Source organism: Neofelis nebulosa, chromosome 11 (genome assembly GCF_028018385.1).
Source record: "Neofelis nebulosa isolate mNeoNeb1 chromosome 11, mNeoNeb1.pri, whole genome shotgun sequence".
In the NCBI taxonomy this organism is placed as follows: Eukaryota; Metazoa; Chordata; class Mammalia; order Carnivora; family Felidae; genus Neofelis; species Neofelis nebulosa.
This window is the reverse complement of record NC_080792.1, coordinates 70,585,203-70,606,699: the sequence shown is the minus strand read 5'-3', so window position 1 is coordinate 70,606,699 and position 21,497 is coordinate 70,585,203. Positions and strand designations below refer to the sequence as shown.

The 21,497-nt window shown below is 53.8% G+C and overlaps 1 protein-coding gene across 1 annotated transcript in view; it reads left to right on the top strand.

Moving 5' to 3' along the window:
• MN1 (MN1 proto-oncogene, transcriptional regulator) overlaps window positions 1-300 on the top strand; it is a 45,069-nt gene extending 44,769 nt beyond the window's left edge. Inside the window, exon 2 of the mRNA XM_058693125.1 lies at window positions 76-300. Within this exon, the coding sequence (XP_058549108.1) occupies window positions 76-257 (182 nt within the window). The 3' untranslated portion in view covers window positions 258-300. The remainder of the gene's footprint in view (window positions 1-75) is intronic.
• The last annotated feature ends 21,197 nt before the right edge of the window (window positions 301-21,497 follow it).

Below are 21,497 nucleotides of genomic sequence, written 5' to 3'. Positions count from 1 at the left end.
CATCCCCCCCCCCCTCCTTAGGGCCTCCTGCAGAGCGGAGCAAGCTCCTAACCTTTCTTCCTTTTTTCTCTGCAGCCCATGACCTCCCTGCAAATAAGGCCTCAGCCACCCAGCCGGGCAACCACTTGCAGTGCCTGTCTGTCCACTGCACAGACGACGTGGGTGACACCAAGGCCCGAGCCTCCGTGCCCACCTGGCGGTCTCTGCACTCCGACATTTCCAACAGATTCGGGACGTTCGTGGCCGCCCTGACTTGAATTGACAAGAAATGCCCCTCCCTGCACCCCCCCTCCGCCCTTTCCTCCCCCCACCCCCCTCTCCTCCCGCCCCCCCCCGCCCCCCTCCGCCCACCCCCACCCTCCTGGTAATTTGAAAGGGCCACTATTGCTGAGTGGATGATTTTTTTTTTCTAGGTTGGTACCTGCTTAGTGGCATATGGACCGGAAAGGGTTAATTTAAAGGGGAAAAAAAAAAAGCCTCAAAAAATTTTTTAAAAAAAGAAACTTGTCTGCCACAGTATGTTACCAGTGTTAACCCTTCTGCAGTTAGCAAACTTTTGCTTCAGCCTTTTTCCTGCTAGATATAATTCCCGTTTTTCTGTAATCTTGGCATACGTTTTTTAGATGACCTCTTTCCTTGTTTTATTTTCATGCTGCTGTATGTCCAAAGCATTGTTATTTCATAATAAGACAAGAGTTACTTTCTTTTTTTATTCTCTTTTAGTCTTGTCCCTCTCCCCCTCCCCCCCACCCCACCGCCTTTTCTTTCTTTCTTTTTTTTTTTTTTTCTTTTTGCTTTGTTCACTGCTTATTAAAATGGAAATCCTGGAGAATAGTAGTTCTGGAAGATTGCCGGGTGAAAGTCAAATTGTCATCACGATATTATATATTGACACCCAACTGTCATCAGTCAGGCAGGAGCCAAACAATTAATGCCCCCCTTAGGTCTTCCGCCTGGGATTTTGTTTTGTCTGTTCCCTAAGAAAATAGAGAGAGATATATTTTTCGTTCCTACAAACACACGCTCAGCCTTCAGCTCCGTTCTGTCTTCTGCTGGAAGCTGTCCTCTCTGCAACGGAGGTGATGATGTGTCCAGCCCGCTCAGTGGGAAGGAGTCGGAATGTTCAACAGTGGTGTTTTTTCTCTCCTTTTCTGGGCCTCTGTGCAAACGCCCAGGCTCTGAATTTTCATGCTATGCTAACCAGCCTTAGTGTGCATGGGGGATGGTGCCTTTCCAGCTTGCAGAGCCTCTGGGGGCTCCTGGCTCCCGCCCTGCTGCAGCCGGGCCCGGCTGGGGTGGTGGGTGCCCAAGTTAGGGGAGGATCAGTTCTTAGCCCTTGACCTTTGCCGACAGCTGTTCCCATGCAGGCATTGTGGGAGGAAGGAGGTGGGATGCGTGTATCTCCCTCACCTCTCCCATTCTGTCCCCACCTCCCCATCTGTGTTTTTCCCCCTCCAACCTGGGCAACCAACCTCCCATCCCTGGGAGGAATGGGGCGTTTGCCAGGGCGGGGAAGGAGCCCTCAGGCTGAGCCTGCCAAACCCCCCCATCTCGGAACATGGGTGTATTTCTCTGCAGGGGTTTGCGGGCTCCTGCGGGTTATAGGAAGGAAACAATGAATAGAACCAATGACTTTGATTCCTGGGCCTTTTTATGTAAGCCCGGAATACCCCCCACCCATCTTTTGATTTAATCTTACCCTGTTGCAAAACTAGAGGCAAGTCCTATGCGCCTCACCAAGAAATAATCTCTCAGAGCCGAGAGGGGGGGCGGCTAGGTGAGTGGCATCAGAGAGCGGGGCTCCTGGACCCAGTGGGGGCCCCAGAACGGCAGTCACTGGGAGCCCAGAGTTGGTGGGGCGGGCACCTTTGGGTGCTGTGGACGCCTACGAAAGGCTTGTATGGCTCGGCGGGGTGGGGGGGGGCTGTGGGGAGCACACAGATTCCAGGTGGGCCAGACCAGAAGCCGCGGATAGCCTCTCACCCACGTCAGTATCTCCCCTATTTTACTTCAGTTTTTGTTCAAGAGCAAGTCTTACTGAACGCCCCGTTTTGAGCCTTGCGTCCCCTCCCCTCTGCCCCCAGGTCCCCAAGAGTTAGTTCACAGACCTGGCTTTTTTGTTGTTGTATTTTAGCAAGTGACCTGAAGGCTTGGGGCTCACCATACAACACCCACACTTTATTTCAAAGAACTTTTCAGCCAAGGGAGAAGAGGGTCATCTCACTCTTTCCCCTCCCCCTCATCTTTCCGGCCAAGGCGGGGGCGGGATCCTTTTGGCTCGGGTCTTGAGACTAGAAGGTCCTTGCATGGACTGTCTGACCAGAGCCCCGGCCCCGGGCCCCGTAGAAGGCAGGCAGAAGCAAGGGGTTGTGAACTGATCAGCCTCCAGAAGGTGTGAACCGTTTTCTGCCTCCAGAGGAAAGAAAGAGAGAATGTCCCCCTTCCCCGGGCTGCAGGAGGGTCAGTCACAGTCTGAGCAGAACTCCACACCCCCTCTGATTCCTCCATGTACAACAGGTTGAAAGCTGCATCGTTTTATTTTATTTTTTAAACAGGAATGATTTCTCCTTAATTGCTTAAGGCCGGGGAGCCAAGCGTCTTGACTTTCCCTGTGTTGAGTTCATTAGCACCTGGCCATCAGCTCAAGGTCCCCGCAACGTCGGAAACCCCTGAAGTTTTAAACTTCCTCGCTCCCCACGACCCCAGAATGGAACAGCTTTAAAAATAGCCTTAAGCAAAAGGATGTTATTTCATTAAATTTGGTTTAATGGAAAGAATCAAAGCAAATTAAAAACACGCCCAACCCACGAGACTCCAAACACTGGTAATCGGTACTGCATAGCAAACTTTTTTTTGGGAAAGAAAACGAAAACGTTATTGCACATGTAAAATATGAAATCTTAACTCTGCTGTGTGTTAGGCAATCCTGTAATCTTTTTTGACTCTTAAAAGAAATTCATTTCTGAAATGCTTGGTTGGAAGACTGTGACAATAGCTCATGAAATTGAGTGTTATTTTTTTCTTTCTTTTTTAAAAAAAATATGTAAAGTGCAGTCTTCTGTATTCATGCATATTGTATATACCTGTATATGTTTTCCTGAGCAGCTAAATAACAATAAATATGACGTTAATGGTGACTGTGGTACCTTTGTGGGCGGGGCTTTGCTTGCTTTTCCTCCTGCCCCCTCCTTTTTCCGTAGGTCTGTTCCAGGTTCCGTGGGGGACGGGAGTGCAGGTCTGGATGCTGCAGGGCGTGCTCATGTGCATGGAACCTGGGCACTGTTGATGCCTGGGCTGGATAATTCTTTACGGTGGGGCTGTCCTGTGCACTGTAGGGTGTTCAGCAGTATCCCTGGGCACTACCCACTGGGTGCCACCTGGGACTGAGAACCTCTGGTATCTGATGGGTGCCGGAGGGAAGGGGCAAGGAGAGACCACCCAAGTGGCCTTACTGTGGCTATTCTTTGGGGTCCCAGCACTGAGTTCAGATCCCAGGGAGCTTTGTGACCTCCCGCAAGCGACATTTGGAGACTCCCGCTTCCCCTTTTTCCTCATCTGTGAAATGGGTCAGATTTGTGGAGTTACAGGAGACGACGCATGTGGACCCAGCAGGTGGGAGGGCTCCATGTGGATAAATTGCTAACACTGTATCCTTTCAGAGCGGGGCACAGCTGACAGCCTTTGGGTTCGGGCTCTCCTGGGCTGGATGCTGCTTCCTCCGCGAACAACCATGGGCTGTGGGCAGGTGGTTTAAGCCTGGTCTCCATTTTCTTGTCTCAGAAATGGAGCAAATGCCATCTAGCTTGAAGGTTACCATGAGCGCCAACCCTGTTCCAGGTCCCGTAAAAGCTCTGCCACCTTATGGGCAGCAGCTTCATTCTGGTACCTGCAGCCTCAGACTCAAGGTCATTGCAAAACAGTAGTTTGCAAAAGGGGGTTTGGGGGTGGAGAGACAAAGTAAATTGCAGTTAAAAGTGAGAATATGCCCCATAGCCCATGGAAATATGAGGGATGAATGTCACTCTGTGAGATTCATGAATCCCATGTAGGGGGCTTAGGGAGGGTTTCCTTCAGCAAGTTATGTCCAGGTGGGGTTTTGAAGGATGAATAGGAGTTCGTCTTACTCATCCCAGCATATAAATTGACCCTAATTGGGCAGACATTTTGTTGTATTTCTTCCCTTTATCAGTTCAGAGTCTCTTTATACACGCAAAGGCATATTTGTCAGAATATAGAGTTTTAAGGACAAGGCTCGTATATCCACTTTAATTTGGAGACGCTTAAAAATCTCTCTAACCTTTAAAGGTCTCCTGCTCAAAATGACAGTGGTATATGATCACGTTCAGTACCCAAGGAAGGGAAGCGATATGACAGAATGATGAGCATTGGGTGTGGGCATTTGGGAGACTTCAGGTCAGTGTGAAATGACTGAGGGGCTGAGTCCCCCTGCTGTCGCAGAGGGCCCAAGGACCGGAGAACCACGGACTGGCACATCACTGGAGCGGGGGTGGGGGGGGTGGGAACATGTGACGTGGGGGCTGCCACGTGGGGGTGCATGTTGGCCTCGGGGGGGCTCCAGGGGAGGGTACAGGTTGCAGGTTGACCTTTCCATCTGGACAGAGGAACACTGCCTTAGCCAGATGTCCAGCCACATAGCTTCTCCACCCAGCACTGACCTTCCGGAGGGTTGAGGCGCCATCTCAAGACAGGGGATGAAGGACAGCCTAGGTGGCTCAGTCGGTTAAGCATCCGACCCTTGATTTCGGCTTAGGTCATGACGTCACGGTTCGTGGGCTGGGGGCGCAGAGCCTGCTTGGGATTCTCTCTCCATCTGCCCCTCCCCTACTCGCACTCATGCTCTCTTTGACTCTCTCTCTCTCAAAATAACTATCAGATGCGGGGCTCGATCTCACAACCATATCAGGACCCGAGCCACGATCGAGAGTCAGACGCTTAACTGACTGAGCCACCCAGATGCCCCCGAAATGACTATAAAGTGTATAGTCCAGGGATTTTGGTAAAAACTTACAGTGTTGTGCGTCCATCCCTGCTATCCACTTCTAGAACATTCCTATCACCCCAAAATGAAATCCTGTACTCATAATCACTAAATGCCCGTGATCTCCTCCTTCTAGCCCCTGGCAACCACTAATGTATTTCCTGCTTCTATGGCTTTGCCAGTTCTAGACATTTCAGATAAACAGAATCATACAATATGTGGTCCTTTGTGACTGGCTGCTTTCACTCAGCCTGAAGTTCTCAGGTGTGTACCTTTTTTTTTTTTTTTTAATGTTTTTGGAACGTTTATTTATTTTTCAGAGAGAGAGACAGAGAGACAGAGCATGAGTGGGGAGGGGCAGAGAGAGAGGGAGACACAGAATCTGAAACAGGCTCCAGGCTCTGAGCTGTCAGCACAGAGCCCAACGCGGGGCTCGAACCCACGGACCGTGAGATCATGACCTGAGCCGAAGTCGGACGCCCAACCCCCTGGGCCACCCAGGAGCCCCTTATGGGTGTTGATTAGCTTTTCCCGTTCTTGCATCTTGATGTCCTATAAAAGGAAGCACGAGCCAGGAGCCCCTCCCTCTTTATCGCTGAGTAGCATTTCCTCCTGTAGACATAAGCAGTCTGTGTATTCATCTACCTGTTGATATATATTTGTTTCCAGTTTTGGGGGAGCTGGAATAAAAGTACCACTGAACATGTGTATACGAACTTCTGTGTGGACTTAGGCTTTTATTTTTCTGGAATGCCTGGGTCATATCACAGGTACATGTTTCCCTTCTTAAACTACCAAACTGGGGCCCCTGGGTGGCTCAGTCGGTTAAGTGTCTGACTCTTGATTTCGCCTCAGGTCATGACTTCACGCTTTGTGAGATCAAGCCCCACCCTCCCCCCCCATTGGGCTCTGCACTGACTGTGTGGAGCCTGCTTGAGATTCTTTCTCTCCTCTCTCTCGTTCCCTCCCCTGCTCACACACAATCTCTTTCTCTCTTTCTCTCCCTCTCAAAAGAAATAAACTTTTTTTTTTAAATTTTTTTTAACCTTTATTTATTTTTGAGACAGAGAGAGACAGAGCATGAGTGGGGAGGGGCAGAGAGAGCGAGACACAGAATCGGAAGCAGGCTCCAGGCTCTGAGCCGTCAGCCCAGAGCCCGACGCGGGGCTCGAACTCACGGACCGCGAGATCACGACCTGAGCTGAAGTCGGATGCTTAACCGACTGAGCCACCCAGGCGCCCCAGAAATAAACTTAAAAAAAAGAACCACCATTTTTCAAAATTGTACCACTTTGCAATCCCAGCATGGGAGTTCCAGTTCCTCCTAATACCCTTGCCAACTCTCGATATTGTCTTTCTTTTTAACCTTCAGCCATGCTAATATGGGTGTAGTGACATCTCAGCGTGGTTGTAGTGTGTATTTCCCTAATGACGTTGAGGATATTTTCATGTACTTATTTGCTATCAGTACATCTTCTCTCATGAAGTATCTCTTAAAACCTTTTGCCCAAGTTTCTTTCTTTTCTTTCTCTTTCTTTCTTTCTTTCTTCCTTCTTTTTTCTTCTTTCTTTCTTTCTTCTTTCTTTCTTTCTTTCTTTCTTTCTTTCTTCTTTTAAATTTGGCTGAGTGTCTTTTTATCATCGCCTAATCCAAGCTCCTTCTCTGTGTTTCGCAAATATTTTCTCCCAGTCTGTGGCTTTTTGTCACGATCTTTTGAAGGGCGAAGGTTTTAAAATTTCACCATACGGTCCATTTTATCAAGTTTTTTTTATGGCAAGAGCTGTGTCCTCCCTAGGGTCGTGCCTGACGGTCTTGCTTTAGCTTGCTTGCTTGTTTAGCTTTCGATGGTACACTTTGGTTTAGGTTTGAGACAAAGGTAAGGGCTCTTTGTTTCCAGAATGTGCAGGTGTCCTGTGGCATTGCTGGGAGAGCTTTTCCGTTCCTCCGTAGACTCCTCAGCCATCTTGGGTGGGGGTCATTTGACTGTGCGTGTTGGGCTATATTTTTGCACCCTCTGTGCTGCTTGTCTACCTTTCGGACATATTTTCAGCTGGGGTCACATGGAAATTTGGGCGTGCCTCCTCTGAAGAATGGAACAGAATAGAGGGAGTCTAGGGGAAAGGTCCCAGGGTGTCCTACCATAATCCTAAAATAAACGCCTTGAAAACACGGCCATGTCGCCGTTGGCTGATGAAAGCTCTCGGCCCGAGGACTTCTGTCTGTTGGAAAAGTGTTAAAGACCCAGTAGCACGAGCAGAGACCATCCCCTTGCAGCCACAGAAAGGTTTGCAGAGTTGAAAAAAAGGGTGACTGCGTTGCTGGGAGGTTGGGAGTCGCTCAGGGCTGCGTTTGCGCACCTCTCGTGCCACCGTGCCTCAGACTTCCCAGAAATGTCGCTCCGTGTCTCCATTTACATGGGAAGAAACAGACGCTCAGAATGTCCGGCGTCTTGCTCAAGGTCACGCAGCAGTCAGCCATGGGGTCAGAACCAAATGCCCTGCCTCCCTGCCGTCTCCCGTCATCCCTCGTCCGGAGATCTGGCTGCAGGGTAGCTGGGAGGGAGGGTAGCTCCTCTCGGGGGGAGGTTTGTTTTGTACCCACAGCAGCCGGCACAGGGCCCGGCACACAGTAGGACCTCACGAGATACGGGTTGAAGAAAAGGGGCCGATCCTGGTTCTCTTTTCTTGCTTGAGGACCTCTTCACCTTTGGCTGCTGTTGAGGTTAAGGGGTGAAGAATGACGCTTGTGTCTGGGGATGAGAGCCGATTGCTCAGACTCTGCCTCTGGCTGATGTACACTCCTGGGGCCGCTTATGGCTGTGCTCACAAAATATACAACAGGTCCTGAGTGAGCCCTGGTATGAAGACAAGTAGGAATAGACGGTGACATTAGACTGCTGAGGGAAGCTTCCTCATAGAGGGCCAGCAGTAGAAGCTGAGAGAGTAGGGGAGCAAGCCAAGGAGATATATGGACAGCAGGAACAGCATGTGCAAAGGCCCTGTGGTGGGAGCCTCTTCGGCACGTTGGAGGAATAGTGAGGTGGCTGTGGTGATAACGATTGCACTGGGCCCAGGCTTTGTAGGGAAACACAACAGCAAGGGGTTCGAGAATCCAGTCCCTACCCTCTGGCCCTCTTACTCTGGGGCGTGTCAAGACTGAAACTGAAGTAAGCTCCCAGCATCCTCTTTGCCTTATGACTCTCTCCTGAGATCCCACAGTGTTCCCTTGAGTTTCTCTGTCCCGATCCCGACCCACCTGCTACCTCATTCCCTGGGCCTGGCCTGTCTGCTGGGTTTGCGCATCTCCGGCTCCCATCAAAGCTCCCTGGGTGTCAGCTGTTCATCTCACTTTATTTTGGCGAGGGAGGTGATACGATCACCTCTGTGTGCAGAGGCTGCCAGGCCAGAGGCGACAGCTTCGGGGCCTGTGGCTGCAGGCAGACCTGGGGGCACCAGGGAATGGCCGTGAATGCTCCCGCACTCGAGCTAGAAGCTCTCCTTTTATCCTGGGATGGTTTGGGGTTCCCGGTCCCATTTCTGATTTTCCGGGGTGGGAAGGAGGGCGGGAATAATGCTGTCACTGCGGGTACTGCCTGCCTCTCACTGCGCACGTGCACAGGGACTTCCGATGCTCCAGCTGTAAGCTCAGGCTTCTTGTCCCCATTTTCTGGGATTTGAACCCAGGCCTGCCCGAATCCCCATCCCAAACTCTGCCTGTGCTCTGTGGCCACCAGGAAGCCCCAGCCCAGCCGGGTCAGGGCCCACGGTGGGGTCTGAACACGGGGTGCGAGGAAGCCAGTGCCAAATTCCCCACTGACCAGCCAAGAGTCGCCTCTCTGGGCTTTGCCTCCCAAGGCAAGCTTTCTCCGAGGGAAAGATAGAAGGCGGACATTGAAAATGGCGAACTCCTGGGGGCATTGAGGGAACACCCTAGCCCGTTAGCAGAACCTGTCCAGCCAACGGTTATTGATTGCCTGCCGTACCCCAAGTGCCGGCTAGGCACCCATCCTGTACATTTAGTGCTCCGCCAGCCGTGGGAAGTGAGGGCCTCAGGACCCTTCCTCGGTTACAGATGAGGAAAGGAGGCTCAGGCAAACATCTGTGGGCCAAGTTCGCCCAGGAGCTGGGTGGCTGGCCGATGCCCGGAAGATCTGAGCTCCCAGCTTGTGGGCTGGCAAGGGGTCATTTTCTTCTACTTGTGCTTTTTACAGAGGTTTGAGCAAACAGAGGACAAACTCATCCCTCCTAGCAAAGGCCCTGTGGTCACCTTGTTTTCCTAGCGATGGTGGGGACTCAGGAGGAACCAGAACAGAGGCACAGAGAGGTGAAGCCGCTTGGCTCAGGTCACCTGGGCAGCTGGCGGCACCTCCCCCTTCCAGGGCCATGAAGATTCAATCGCCTGGCCAGCTCCCACTGGGTGAGAGACAAGTGAAGCTCAGAGAGGCATAGCCACTTACCTGAAGACACACAGCCCGCCAGGCTTTCAGGTTCACGGGGACAGGTTCGTTTTGTTTTTCCTGCCCCACTTGGTGCCCTCGGTGCAGTAATCCCTGGATAAATGCTCTGTTGCCTGCTCAGGGCAGGACCTGGCCAAATCTTCTCTCTTCCTTTTGGCTGTTGTCACCAACGAGGTGGGGAAGAGAGGCTGGGCAGAGAGACTGGGCGGAGAGGCTGGGAGGAAGGGGCCCTCGACTTTGGTGCCCCCTCCTCCTGGCAGGGCAGGGTGTGGTACGGCCTAAGGGCTCCTGGCGGCCACCCCTCTGGCCCTCCGCCTCCAGTGGGAGGTAGAAACTTCTGCCTCTCTGACTCCTCCTCTTGCTTGAGCTAGAGCCCTGCAGGTCTGGCCGGATGTATGAGGCCTGGAGTGGGGGCTTGTGGGGGCTGCAGGGACCGTGCACTTTGTGCGCTTTGGCTGGAACCTTTGTCCCCACCATTACAGCCCTTCCCCAAGGGTGGGAGGAGCCTGACCCCAGGGGAATCTCACCGCAGGAACACATTCTTCCTGGCCCAGCCTTGGAGGCCCCCCCACCACCCCAAGCAGCCTCTACTCCTCCAGCCTTTGTCCCAAGGAGGAACCCTCAGGAGTTCTGAGCCCCTCGGAGGACAAAGGGCTCATTGAGGCACCAAGGCCAGGCAGAGGGGGAGGGGAAGCATATAGGGAGGAGCAGAGGACAAGAGCTGGGAAGGGCTGCTTCTGCTGCACAAACCCCGTGCGACCCTGAGGACTCGCCTTTGGGGTCCTCCATTTACCCATCTGTGAGATGGGGTGACTGGGGGATATGAGGGTTCACGGTGGCTGGTCATTGCCTATATGTATAGCGTGCAGAGTTGACTATTGCTGATGTAGAAGCCAAGGCGACCCTCTTGCATGGAACGCGTGGGGCCACCTGTATTTCCAGATCCAGAATTTGGGAGAACTTAAAAAGGTGAGCAAGGTAGGATGTATCCCATGTGCTCAGTGACCCTTCCGGGGGCTGCCATCAAATATAAGAAAGCACTGGAATAGTCTCATTAGGGTGCAAAATAAAGAAAGGCTTCCGGGCACACGAATCTAAGAACTTGCTGATTTTAGAACCTTTCTGGATTTCAGGATTGCGCGTGACAGAGTGTGATCCTTTACTGCTAGAATTCATTCATTCACTCATTCGTTCATTCAGCAAATATTTATTGAGAATCTGCTAGATGCCGGATACCGTGTCAGCCTCAGAGGACCCAGGAGCAAAGCCCCTGCCTTGCGGAGCGCACCCTGGACTGCGCGGCCTAACGTCTACACCCGTGTCTACACGTAGCCGGGTTTGTGGAGTCACCAAACCTCATTTAAGGATGAGGAAGCCAATGTTCTCTACGCCGAGCACTCAGGTTTTCTCAGAAACTTTCCCCGGTATTGTGTTAAAGGTGGGTGTGGGCATAGGATAGTGAATGGCTTGTGAAATGGACACCATGGTCACGACCAGCTTGAAGATAAGAGAACAAGCCTGGGCCATAAGCGACTGGTGCCCACGGCGGGCAAGGCGGTGACGGAATGAATCGTCAACGGTCCCCAGAGCCCGGCTCCACTGGGGGCTGGAGGCATGTGTGTGGGACGCTGGAAGGTTGTCGGCTAGGCCTGAGTTCAAATCCTGTCGGAGCTCCTGCTGGCCCTGTGACCTAAGGCAAGCCCGGCTGTCCCCGCCCTCAATCTCTTCCCCCCTCGAATGGGCTCAAGGAGCCCTTTGGAGGACTTCCAGGAGGACTGAATGACAGCTACTGGATGTGGAAGGCATTTTTGGCTGCTCAAGCTCAGAAACAAAGTAGCTTTTCTCTCTGGGGTCTGCGGAGGGTGTCTCCCTTGTGGTCAGAAGCTGTGCCACTTAGGGCAGGGGCCGAGGGATGGTTAAAAGGCCACACAGAGGGGTGCCTGGGTGGCTCAGTCCGTTGAGCGCCTGGCTTCGGCTCAGATCATGATCTTGCAGTTTGTGGGTTTGAGCCCCGCATCGGGCTCTGTGCTGACAGCTCAGAGCCTGGAGCCTGCTTCGGATTCTGTGTCTCCTTCTCTCTCTGCCCCTCCCTCTGTCTCTCTCAAAAATAAATAACGTAAGAAATTAAAAAAAAAAAAAAAAGGCCACAGAAGGGCAGGTCCCCCATCCAGAGTCTCTGACTTGATCGTTGGGATGTGGGGTGTAGACTTTTGACATCTGGGCCAGATGGTAAAGCTCAGGTTGAGAGCAAACCCCAGTCATCCAGCTGTCCTGTCCTGGTGACTGCCAACCCCTTGTCGTGGGGAGGCCAGGCCAGCTCCTTCTGGGACTGGAGGACCAAGGGCTGTGGGCCGTGCGCTGGGCTGGCCTTCTTGCCAGTTAAGGGCAGGTCGGCTACATAATTGACAGGGCCTGGTGCAAGATAAAAATATGGTCCCCTGGTTCAAAAAGCAGGAAAAAAGCGTACTGAAATATAAAGTTTTCTGTTTCCTCTGGAGCCTCTCCCTCGACTCGCCATGATGGTTTTTACTGGCTGTTCAATGCGGTTCTAAGCCAAGAAAAACTAAGCTTTTATTGTTTTCATTTTTTAAAAAAGTTTGTTTCTTTGTTTGTTTATTCAGAGAGCCCGAGCGAGGCAGGGTCAGAGAGAGAGGGAGAGAATCCTGAGCAGGATCCACACTATCACCGCAGAGCCTGATACGGGGCTTGAACTCACACACCGTGAGGTTTTGCCCTGAGCGGAAAGCAAAAGTCAGATGCTTAACCCACTGAGCCACCCAGGCGCCCGAGAAAAATTAAAGCTTTTAAGTTATCAGCATGAATGTGGCCGCTCAACCTTATACTGCGCACGGCCACCTTGAAGCAGAAGTCGAAGAGCATTTAGTCCCTCCGCCGAATCGCCAAAACCACACGGTTTCGCATTCCGAGTGCGCGTGCCCGCATGTATTTTGTTTTAATGAGAGCCGTGGCGATGTTGCTCCAACCGAGCTCGGCTGTTTTTATTTCACTTCTTGAGACACGCGCATTCTGCCAACACTCTGCCTCCCGCTCCCCGATGAGGGGGGAAGACTGGAAGGAAGAAGAATTAGAGGTTACTCTATGTTCTAGCTTCCTTTTCAGCATCTGGGAACGCGAATCAGAAGGGAGACCAGGAAGTTCTCTGGCTGTCCGTCCGTGGGTGTTTCTCCCGCTGCCGTCTGTCTGCATTCGGAGGACGTTCACGTGCAAAGTGGGGCCCCTCGGAGCTGCCACAGTGTTAGGTGCAGACTGCTTGCCTTCTTCTGGATTTGCTTTTCACCCGACACCCGTGCACAGCGGGAATCTAGAAAGCCACACGTGGGAACCGGGCAGCGGGAGGCAGCAGCGGACGTGTGAATTACGTGTATCTCCTGGCTCACCTGGTCTCCGGGAACTTCACTTACAAAACCCAAGTTCAGGGGCGCCTCGGTGGCTCAGTTAAGCCTGGGACTCTTGATTTCAGCTCAGGTCACGATCGCCCGGTTTGTGAGTTTGAGCCCCGCATGGGGTTCTGCCCGTGTGGAGCCTGCTTGGGATTTGCTCTCTCTCCCTCCCTCTCTCCCCTCCCCCGTGCTCTCTCTCTCTGTCTCTCAAAATAAATACACTTAAAACAACAACAAGAAGAAAACCCAAGTTCAAAGATAAAACTGGTATGAACTTTAAGACGGGGACAGCAGAACCTGAAACGAAACATGGGCCCCTGTGAGCTCGAGAGGTCCTGTGGACCCTGTAGGTCATCTGCTCGGGAAGCTGGTGGCCCTGTTCGCGGGCACCGTTTCCCTTACGGATGGGGAAGCTGAGGCCCAAAGAGGCCCAGATGAGGTTGTAGACTGCCAAACTAGGACCCCCCCCCTCCCCCCGCTGGGACCTCAGCTTCTGGTGTTTGGATTGAAAATCAGGCTTGCCTCCCAGGGAGGGGTGCTGGTGCTGGGAAGGGACAGAAGTGAAAATGAGTCTACAGAAGCCATTCATTTCCCCGCCTCCCGTAGTTCAAACATTTGCTTATTTACTCGGCTAACAAATGTTAGCTGACTCTCTACTATGTGCCGGGCAAGACTGACCTCATCCCGGTCCTTGAGGCACTCCCTCTCTGGTGGACGAGGCCCTCTCCTCCAAGCCTAGAGACGCTGCCTAGAAGCTCCCAGACCCCGAGACCGGAGGCCACGACTCGGATCACCCCTTGATTCAGTGGCCAGAGGGTGGGACATTAGTGACAACGTCTGACCGAGGTGTCGTTGCTGAGGGTTCCGGTAGCTGGAGAAAGGGCACTTCCGGAGGAGGCCGCGGCCTCGGCAGAGGGTTTCGGGGCAAAACTGCCAAAGCCTAGGACCTTGAGGACGGGAGGTGAAGGCATGGATAGAGGCTTGAGCTGGAGGCCCCAGAGGGGAGACGCAGGGGTCATGTGACCCCAAACCCCATCCCCAACCTGGTCAATTCTTGGACCACGTCCCTAGCCCAGATTTTTCCTTGGAACCCGGCTCTCCGGCAGAGCTGAAGGCCGAGATGTGTCAGGTTTTCCCTCCCTCTCTCCCTCCCTCCCTCCTGCCGCCTTCCCCCTCCCCCCTCCCTCCCTCCCTCTCTTCTTCCCTCTCCGGTTCCCTCCCTCCCTTCCTTCCTCAGCTGAGTCTCTGCATGAAAATCTCAGCTGCTTTGTTTATGCAGCTGACTGTGAGCCCAGCACCATGCCAAGCCTGTGAATCTTCTCACCAAACCCTCGCCCTATCAACCTGGAGATGAGAAAACTGAGCTCAGGGAACTGAGCGACTCCCCCAAAGTCATTGCGAATGGGGGAACTGGCTTTAAGCCCAGGCCACTTGAATCTCACCCGTGGGCCCCGAACAACAGGGCCACACTGCTATAGGCCTGTTTGCTCACATCCCTCTGCTCTTTCTGCCTCCACTACCTCTCCCCCCGCCCCGCTGACCTGGTGAACTCTTACTCATCCTTCAAAACCCTTCTCAGATGGCCTATTCTTTGTTTCTTCAAGCTGCCAGGCAAGGAACATCCCATTTCTCCACCTCACAAATATTCGAGTACCTCTGCGTTCCTGGCATGGAGCGAGGTCCTGGGGAAACACTGGTGAACAAATAAACTTAGCTCTACCAGTTAACGAGCAAACACAATCCGGTGCACTGTTACTAGTTGTGAAAACAGCCATGAAGCACACGAGCTGGGTACTTCAGTAAAGAATCAGGTTGGGATTATTGTGTATTGGGGGATCAGAGAAGTTCTTCTGAAGAGGTGAGATTTAAAGTTGCCTTCAGCCAGGGAACTGGCAAGTGCAAAGACCCTGAGGCAGGAAGAACTTGATGGGGGCAGGGAACAGCAAGGAGGCCTGAGGGGCCAGAGTGGAAAGAAAGCAGGAAGGGTGGTAAGGAGATGGGTCAGTGAGGTAGACAAGCCTCACTTGGAGTTGTCCTTTAGGGTATCGAAGTTTTAGAGGCTCAGCCTCTCTCCTGGGGCAGAGAGGGACCAGATCAAACCCTCATGGCATCCCCGGAGCAGGGCCTGACCCCTAGGAGTGAGCAGCTGAGGTGGTTTGAGGCAGTCACGGGTCAGCAGGCAGATGACAGGCAGGTCTGGCCCCTCCCTCCTTTCCTCGCTCAGGAAGGCAACTGCTGCGCCCTCCCCCCGCCCCCTACTCAGCTGGCTACTCTGAAACTCCCTCCTAGGGGGCACAGTGGGTCAGCTGGGTGGGGAGGGGGAAGGGTGAGGGGTGCTGACGTAGGGCCCAGTAGCTCATTTTCATGGGTCGTTTGCATTTTCTCTGAAATTATTATTATTATTTTTTACGGTTCCAGCCAAACCCTCTGTCACGCAGGCTACTGCTTTAAAGGCATATCCCCGGAGCGGACGGGCATTGGGTTTGGCCACTCCGGGCTTGTGGCCTCCCCGGGGTCCCTCCGCAGCCCGCTCTCCTGCCCCCGGCCTCCCGGAGCGGAATGGATGCGAGCCAGGAGGCAGGCACAGCCAGTGTCTTCGGCGCTTTCCCGGGTGCCGGGTTCCGTGCTCGGAGAGCACCGTTCAGGCCCCACAAGAGCCCCGTGCAAGGAGGAGGGCATTCCCCTCTCCAAGTCTGCTCACCTGGAGCAGAGGCACAGTGGAAGCTTCCAGCCAACCTGCTGGGTAGGTCGGTCCTGTTCTCACAGTCAAGGTGGGCGGGCCTGCCAGATTCCCCTCCCCCCCCCCCCCCCCCCCCCCGTGTCTCCCTGCCTGGGACGGGAAGGGCTCCCCGGGGCCCTCTCGTACCACCACGGTATGGTTGGGGAAACTAAGTCCAAAGAGACAAGAAAGGGTGAGGTCGAGATGTGAGCCAGGGATGTCTGCTTGAGAGAAGGATAAATGACATAACCTCAGTCGTGAAAAGGCGAACCCCCTAAAAATATAAGGCTGGCTCTGCCCAGAGAGGACGGCAGGGGAGGCTGAGTCCTGCGTGAAACATCCGCCGGGCATGTCCTTCCTGTCCTGAAGGGTGGGGTGACAATCCCCTCCATGGGACGTGGGATAAATGATCAAATTCCCTAGTGAGACAGCCTCGTCCTTCCGGCTGCTCCCATGACACTGGGGAGAGACGCCTGTTGGTGCTAATGTGTCTTTAGCAATCCCCCCCACCCTGCCTCTTGCTCAGCTCCCTTTGTGACAAAGAAGCCCAGAATCTTCCGCAGGCAATACTGTGTAGCTAGACTTTAGTGGCAGTTGTATCAAGAAGGAGCCATTTGAGCCGAGCTCAGGGGAGTCACTGGGAGTCTGACAGGGAACTGGGAGGAACGTTCTGCTCTGTGCGTGGAGGGAGCTGTCAGCACATGGCCTGGAGCCGCGGGGAAGCAAAGCCTCTACCTGGGAGAGAGGAAAACCATTTGATGTGCCTGAGACTGCAGGGTGTGGGTGACAAAGTGGGGCGGGGTCTTGCGAGGGAAGGACCCTTGTGTCGTATGAAAGGGCTCGGGATTTATTCTGTGGGCGGTGGGAGTCATGGCAGAGCTTTGAGCAGGAGCAGGGGTTTTGGAGGTAGTGAGACCGCAAACAGATTCTACAGGTGCTCTGGACTCCACGCCTCCTGCTTTCAGGCCGCTGGTGGGAGAGGCTGTGTCCCCGCCTTCCTCCCAGGCGGGGGGCACTGAGGTGGCAGGGTTCCTCTTGTCCCGGGCTTTGTCCTGCTCTGATCCTATGGGTTCAGACTTTGAAGGCACCGGCTGCCCCTTTGCCTAGGGGCTGGTCATCCCCTCGGCATTGGTGGCTGTGCTCTGGTCCCCGGGGAAGGTGGAGAAGCCTTTCCACACCCCTCGGCCCTTTCGTGCCAAACCCTGGCCCGTGTGAGACGAGTGTGGAGGAATTTGGTGCATATGGATCCAATTTCTTTTGGAATATACAGCGAATGACTCTGGACAAAGGCAGGCTGCCTTGGCCGGACCTAAAATAAGTGGGCAATTGCTTCTGAGATGTTTGACAACTCAGACGCAGCGGAATGGGACCGGCAGCACTGGGGCTGTGGCGGCTCGTCCAGGTGCCAGCAACCGAATACCATGGCTCATCCCGCGAGCATGCCAGGGACACGTGGACAGGGACCAAGATTCAGGGGAATTTGGCCAGGCTGGGCGAGGTGCTGAGCAGGGCTGCCTGGGCGCGAGAGGCTCTTCCCTGTGGGAGACACAGGATCACACGGTGTTGGGAATGAGGTTTTATCTTCCTGCTGTGTGACCTGGGTGAGTCTCTTTCCCTTGCTCGGACTTAGGGGATTCTATCCGCTCAATGGCACAAGCAGACCCTGGAGAGTAGGGCTGAGCAGAGCCAAAGCAGACCTTTTGGGTTTATCCAGACTCCCTTCCCTTCCAGACACCTGTTCTTGCTTTTCTCAACATGTGTTTCTGAATGGGGCTGCCAATCATAATATCCCACCCCCGGACTGCAGTGATTGGTTTGAAGATGGGCATGAGACTCACACTGGGCCAATCAGATCCCTTCCCTGGGATTTCTGCTCTTGGGCAGGATGGAGACAGCTCCTTTTCCTCCATAGAGAAGAGCCCTGAGCTGTCGGGGGTTGGGGGGGGGGGGGGGATGTCCGCAGCTCTGAAGAGAGGCTGGTCTGAGAGAAGAAGGTGTCCGGTAAAGAGAGAAGCAGGTGAAGACAAAGGAAATGTCCAGGTGAGGTTGGCATCCTCGCACCTACCCGCCTCACAGAAGTTTTGGTGACGAGAGCCGAGAACTTCTTCTGTTTTGCTTAAGCTAATTAGACTTCCGTTTCTGTCTCATACGACTAAAGCGGTTTTGATAAATGCAAGCCTTTCCTGGCTTCCAAGGCACCTCCATGGTTCATTAACCTCATTGTTTCTTAGAGTTGCTCTCTAGATGGGTATTAATATTCCTATTTACAGATATTAATAATCATAATCACCCCCACTTCTGAAGAGCTCAGTGCCGTGCCAGCCACTGTGCTAAGCCTGTCGTAGGAATTATTTTATTGTATCCTACAGTGCCCTCGGAGGCGGTGTTTAGTGTGATCCCCATTTTACAGATAAGGAAATGGAGATGCAGAGCGGCCAGGGGGCTCCCTCCAGGTCCCACAGCTGGCAACTGGTGTAGCCAGAATGTCTATGCTATTCTGCTGGTGCACACAAATCCAATAGTGTGGGGTAGGTGGTGCGAGGTTGAAGGAAAAGGCCTCAGTTCCTCTCCAACCCTTCTCTTATCTATGCCTATTATTATTATTATTATTATTTTTCGTGTTTTATTTGTTTTTGAGAGAGACAGAGAGAGAGCATGGGAGGAGCAGAGAGAGAGGAAGACACAGAATCCGAAGCAGCTCCAGGCTCTGAGCTGTCAGCACAGAGCCCGACGCGGGGCTCGAACCCACGAACCGTGAGATCATGACCTGAGCTGAAGTCGGACGCTTAGCCGACTGAGCCCCCCCAGGCGCCCCTCCTATCTATGCCGCTTAATAATGTGGCTTTGCCGCTCCTTCCATGGAGAGTTGAGTCTCTCTCCCAGGCCCTGAAGCCGGGCTCTGCCCTGTGACTTGCGTTAGCCAATAGAACGTGGCACAAAAGGGCACCATGGCGGGCCCGCCCTGGGCTTTCAAGGGGGGTTGCTGTCTCCACTCTGTCCTGAACCCTTGCCCAGCTGCCACAGGGAAGAAGCCTGGGCTAGCCTGCTGGAGGATGGGGGGGGGGGGGGGGCGGCACACGGAACGGAGTGGAGTCGCTGAGACCGGCCTAGATCAGCCAACGGCAGTCGAGCCCCGGATACGAGAGTGAACCCAGCCAAGAGGAGCCGAGCTACCTGACCAACCACTCCGGATGTGGGAGCACTCAATCAGGGCTTGGCACTGGATGCCTCTGAGGTTATGTCATTATTTCGCCGTGCAGGTTCACTGCGACAGAGAACAGGCAACGCCAGTGGGGGGAGAAGGGGAGAGTGTCTTCCCTGAGCCATGTCTGGCTGCTCCCCCTTTGCTGGCGCACGAGACACCGTCTTCGTCCACCGCCCCCCCAACGGCCACACTTTCCGCGGCTGAGGTGTGACCCAGGCTTCCAGAACTGCTTAAGTGCCTGCAATTCATCGCAGGGCTGACTCGGAAGGCTGGTCCTGCCTGCTCACCCCGCCTGCCCACCCCACTTGGAGTGGGGTTTGTAAGGGTTGAGTAATTGTATTGTTTATCGCACTAAATGGAACATTAATCAAGCAGCTCGAAGGCACCCAGGCTGTCCCCGCGGGCCATGCTCTCTGCCGAGAGCCGAGGTGGGAAGTGGACCTGTGTGGACGACATGGGGGATCCGGCTCCAGCCTCCCAGACGCTGCCCCCCACCCAGTGCCTCCCTGGTCTCCCTGGTCGCGGGCCCCATTTTACAGATGTGGAAACCGAGGCCCAGAGAGGTTGTTAAATCAATTGCTCAGGGTCACCCAGCAAGGAGGGGAGAGGGAGAAGGCTTGAATCTAGGCGCACGGGTGTGGCGAGCCAGGCTTTGAGCGATAGCTCTTCAGCCTCCCCTGGATCACTGCTGCCCCCCCTCCCCACGATGATGGCTGCAGGAACTTCTTTCCCCACACTCGCTGAGCCCCAAGAGGAGAGAAGCCAAGCTGGCAGATGTCCCTGAACGCCGAGATGATTTGCATAAGGCACAGCAGAGGACTCCTGAGCGCAGGACGCCAGGAAATCTGCACGAGGGTGCCCCGATCCGGCTCAGGGTGACGAGGAGGGGGTGGCCCCCCGCCGGCGCAGCTCTTTGAGGTGCCGGTGACTTTCCACCTCTCTCCTGTGGGTGGGTGGGTGGGTGAGTGGGGACGTCTCTCTTCCCTGCACCTCGTGACGAGGTGGCTATTTTTAAACTCCTCTTTTTAAAGTTAAAACATGTTCCTGTCAAAGCCACCACGTGATGCTCAAGCAGTCGGGGCCAGGGAGAAGCCTCCTGCTGACGTCAGAGCACCCAGGCTGGCAGTTTGGGGGGGGGGGCTCCGGTGAGTCACCCCTCTTCCGAACATCTATCTCATGCTGTGTCCCTGGGAGCTGTCATGTTGGGAGTTTCGTAGACACAGGGACAGCGGCCCCGGCTAGAAATGACCAGCCACCCTGTCCCCCAACCAGAGCCCCAGGCATTCTTTCCCCACCTGCTCTGAGCACCAAGGGCCGGTGGTCCCAGAATGACCGAATCCCCTCCAGTCCAGCCACCTCCGCCCCCTCCAACCCCACCCCTGCCAATCCACGGCCATAATACCATGGCCAGAGTGCTCCTTCTGAAGATGGGATGTGATCCCAGCTCTCTCCGCTGCTCGAAACCCTTCCATGGTTCTGCTCCCCATTGTCTGTAAAATAAAGTCCTTCCCACCTCCCACCCCCACCCCCCTTCCTGCCATCCTGCCAGCTTCAGCTTATGCCACTTCCTGCTCACGCTCCGTGCCCAAGCTACTCTGTACTCTGGGCTTTCGTGCATGCTGGTCCCTCCACCTAGACCACCCTTCCCCCACCCTCCTTCACCTGACCCTCCTTTACTTGTTTTAAACATCACCTCCAACGAGGGGCACCCGGGTGGTTCGGTCAGTTACGCGTCCGACTCTTGGTTTCAGCTCAGGTCATGATCTCATGGTTTGTGGCATCGAGCCCTGCGTTAGGCTCCACGCTGACAGCGTGGAGCCTGCTTGGGATTCTCTCACTCTCTGTCTCTCTGCCCCTCCCCCACTCGCATGCACGCACGCGCGCTCTCTCTCTCTCTCTCTTTCTCAAAATAAGTAAATGACGGGGCGCCTGGGTGGCGCAGTCGGTTAAGCATCCGACTTCAGCCAGGTCACGATCTCGCGGTCCGTGAGTTCGAGCCCCGCGTCGGGCTCTGGGCTGATGGCTCGGAGCCTGGAGCCTGTTTCCGATTCTGTGTCTCCCTCTCTCTCTGCCCCTCCCCCGTTCATGCTCCGTCTCTCTCTGTCCCAAAAATAAAAAAATAAAAAACGTTGAAAAAAAAATTAAAAAAAAAAAAAAAAAAAGAATCGATTTAAAAAAAAAAAAAATAAGTAAATGAACATTAGAAAAAACCCACAAACCCACATCACCTCCAATGAGAACCAGGAGATGGGATGGGGGGATGGGGATAGGATAAGCAACCTGGGTCGTGAGGATTATCGTGGAGGAGAATCAGAGACTCAGGAGGCCCATAAAACAAGACGATGGGCCCAGGGATGAGGAACGGGTGGACCAGCTAGATGATGGATGAGGTTTCCTCGTTGCCTAGATGGGACTTGGGGAGAAGCTTACCTGGGGGTTTTCAGACAGTTTCTTGGGAATTTGGGTTCCTGAGAACATGGAGGCCACAGCAGGGCCCTCGCTCACTTTGTCCCCTCCACTTCTGCCTTTCAAAGATCTTCCCTAGAAGATTTTATCAGAAAAAAATGCTTTGTAGCTAAAAAAGAGAAAAAGAAAAGAGTACAAAAGCCCTAAGTTTTGAAGTCAGACTGCCCGTGTCCAAATCTCTGCTCAGCCACTTGGCCGTGTGACTTTGGGCAGATTGTTTAACCTCTTCTGAACCTCATTTTCCTAATCTG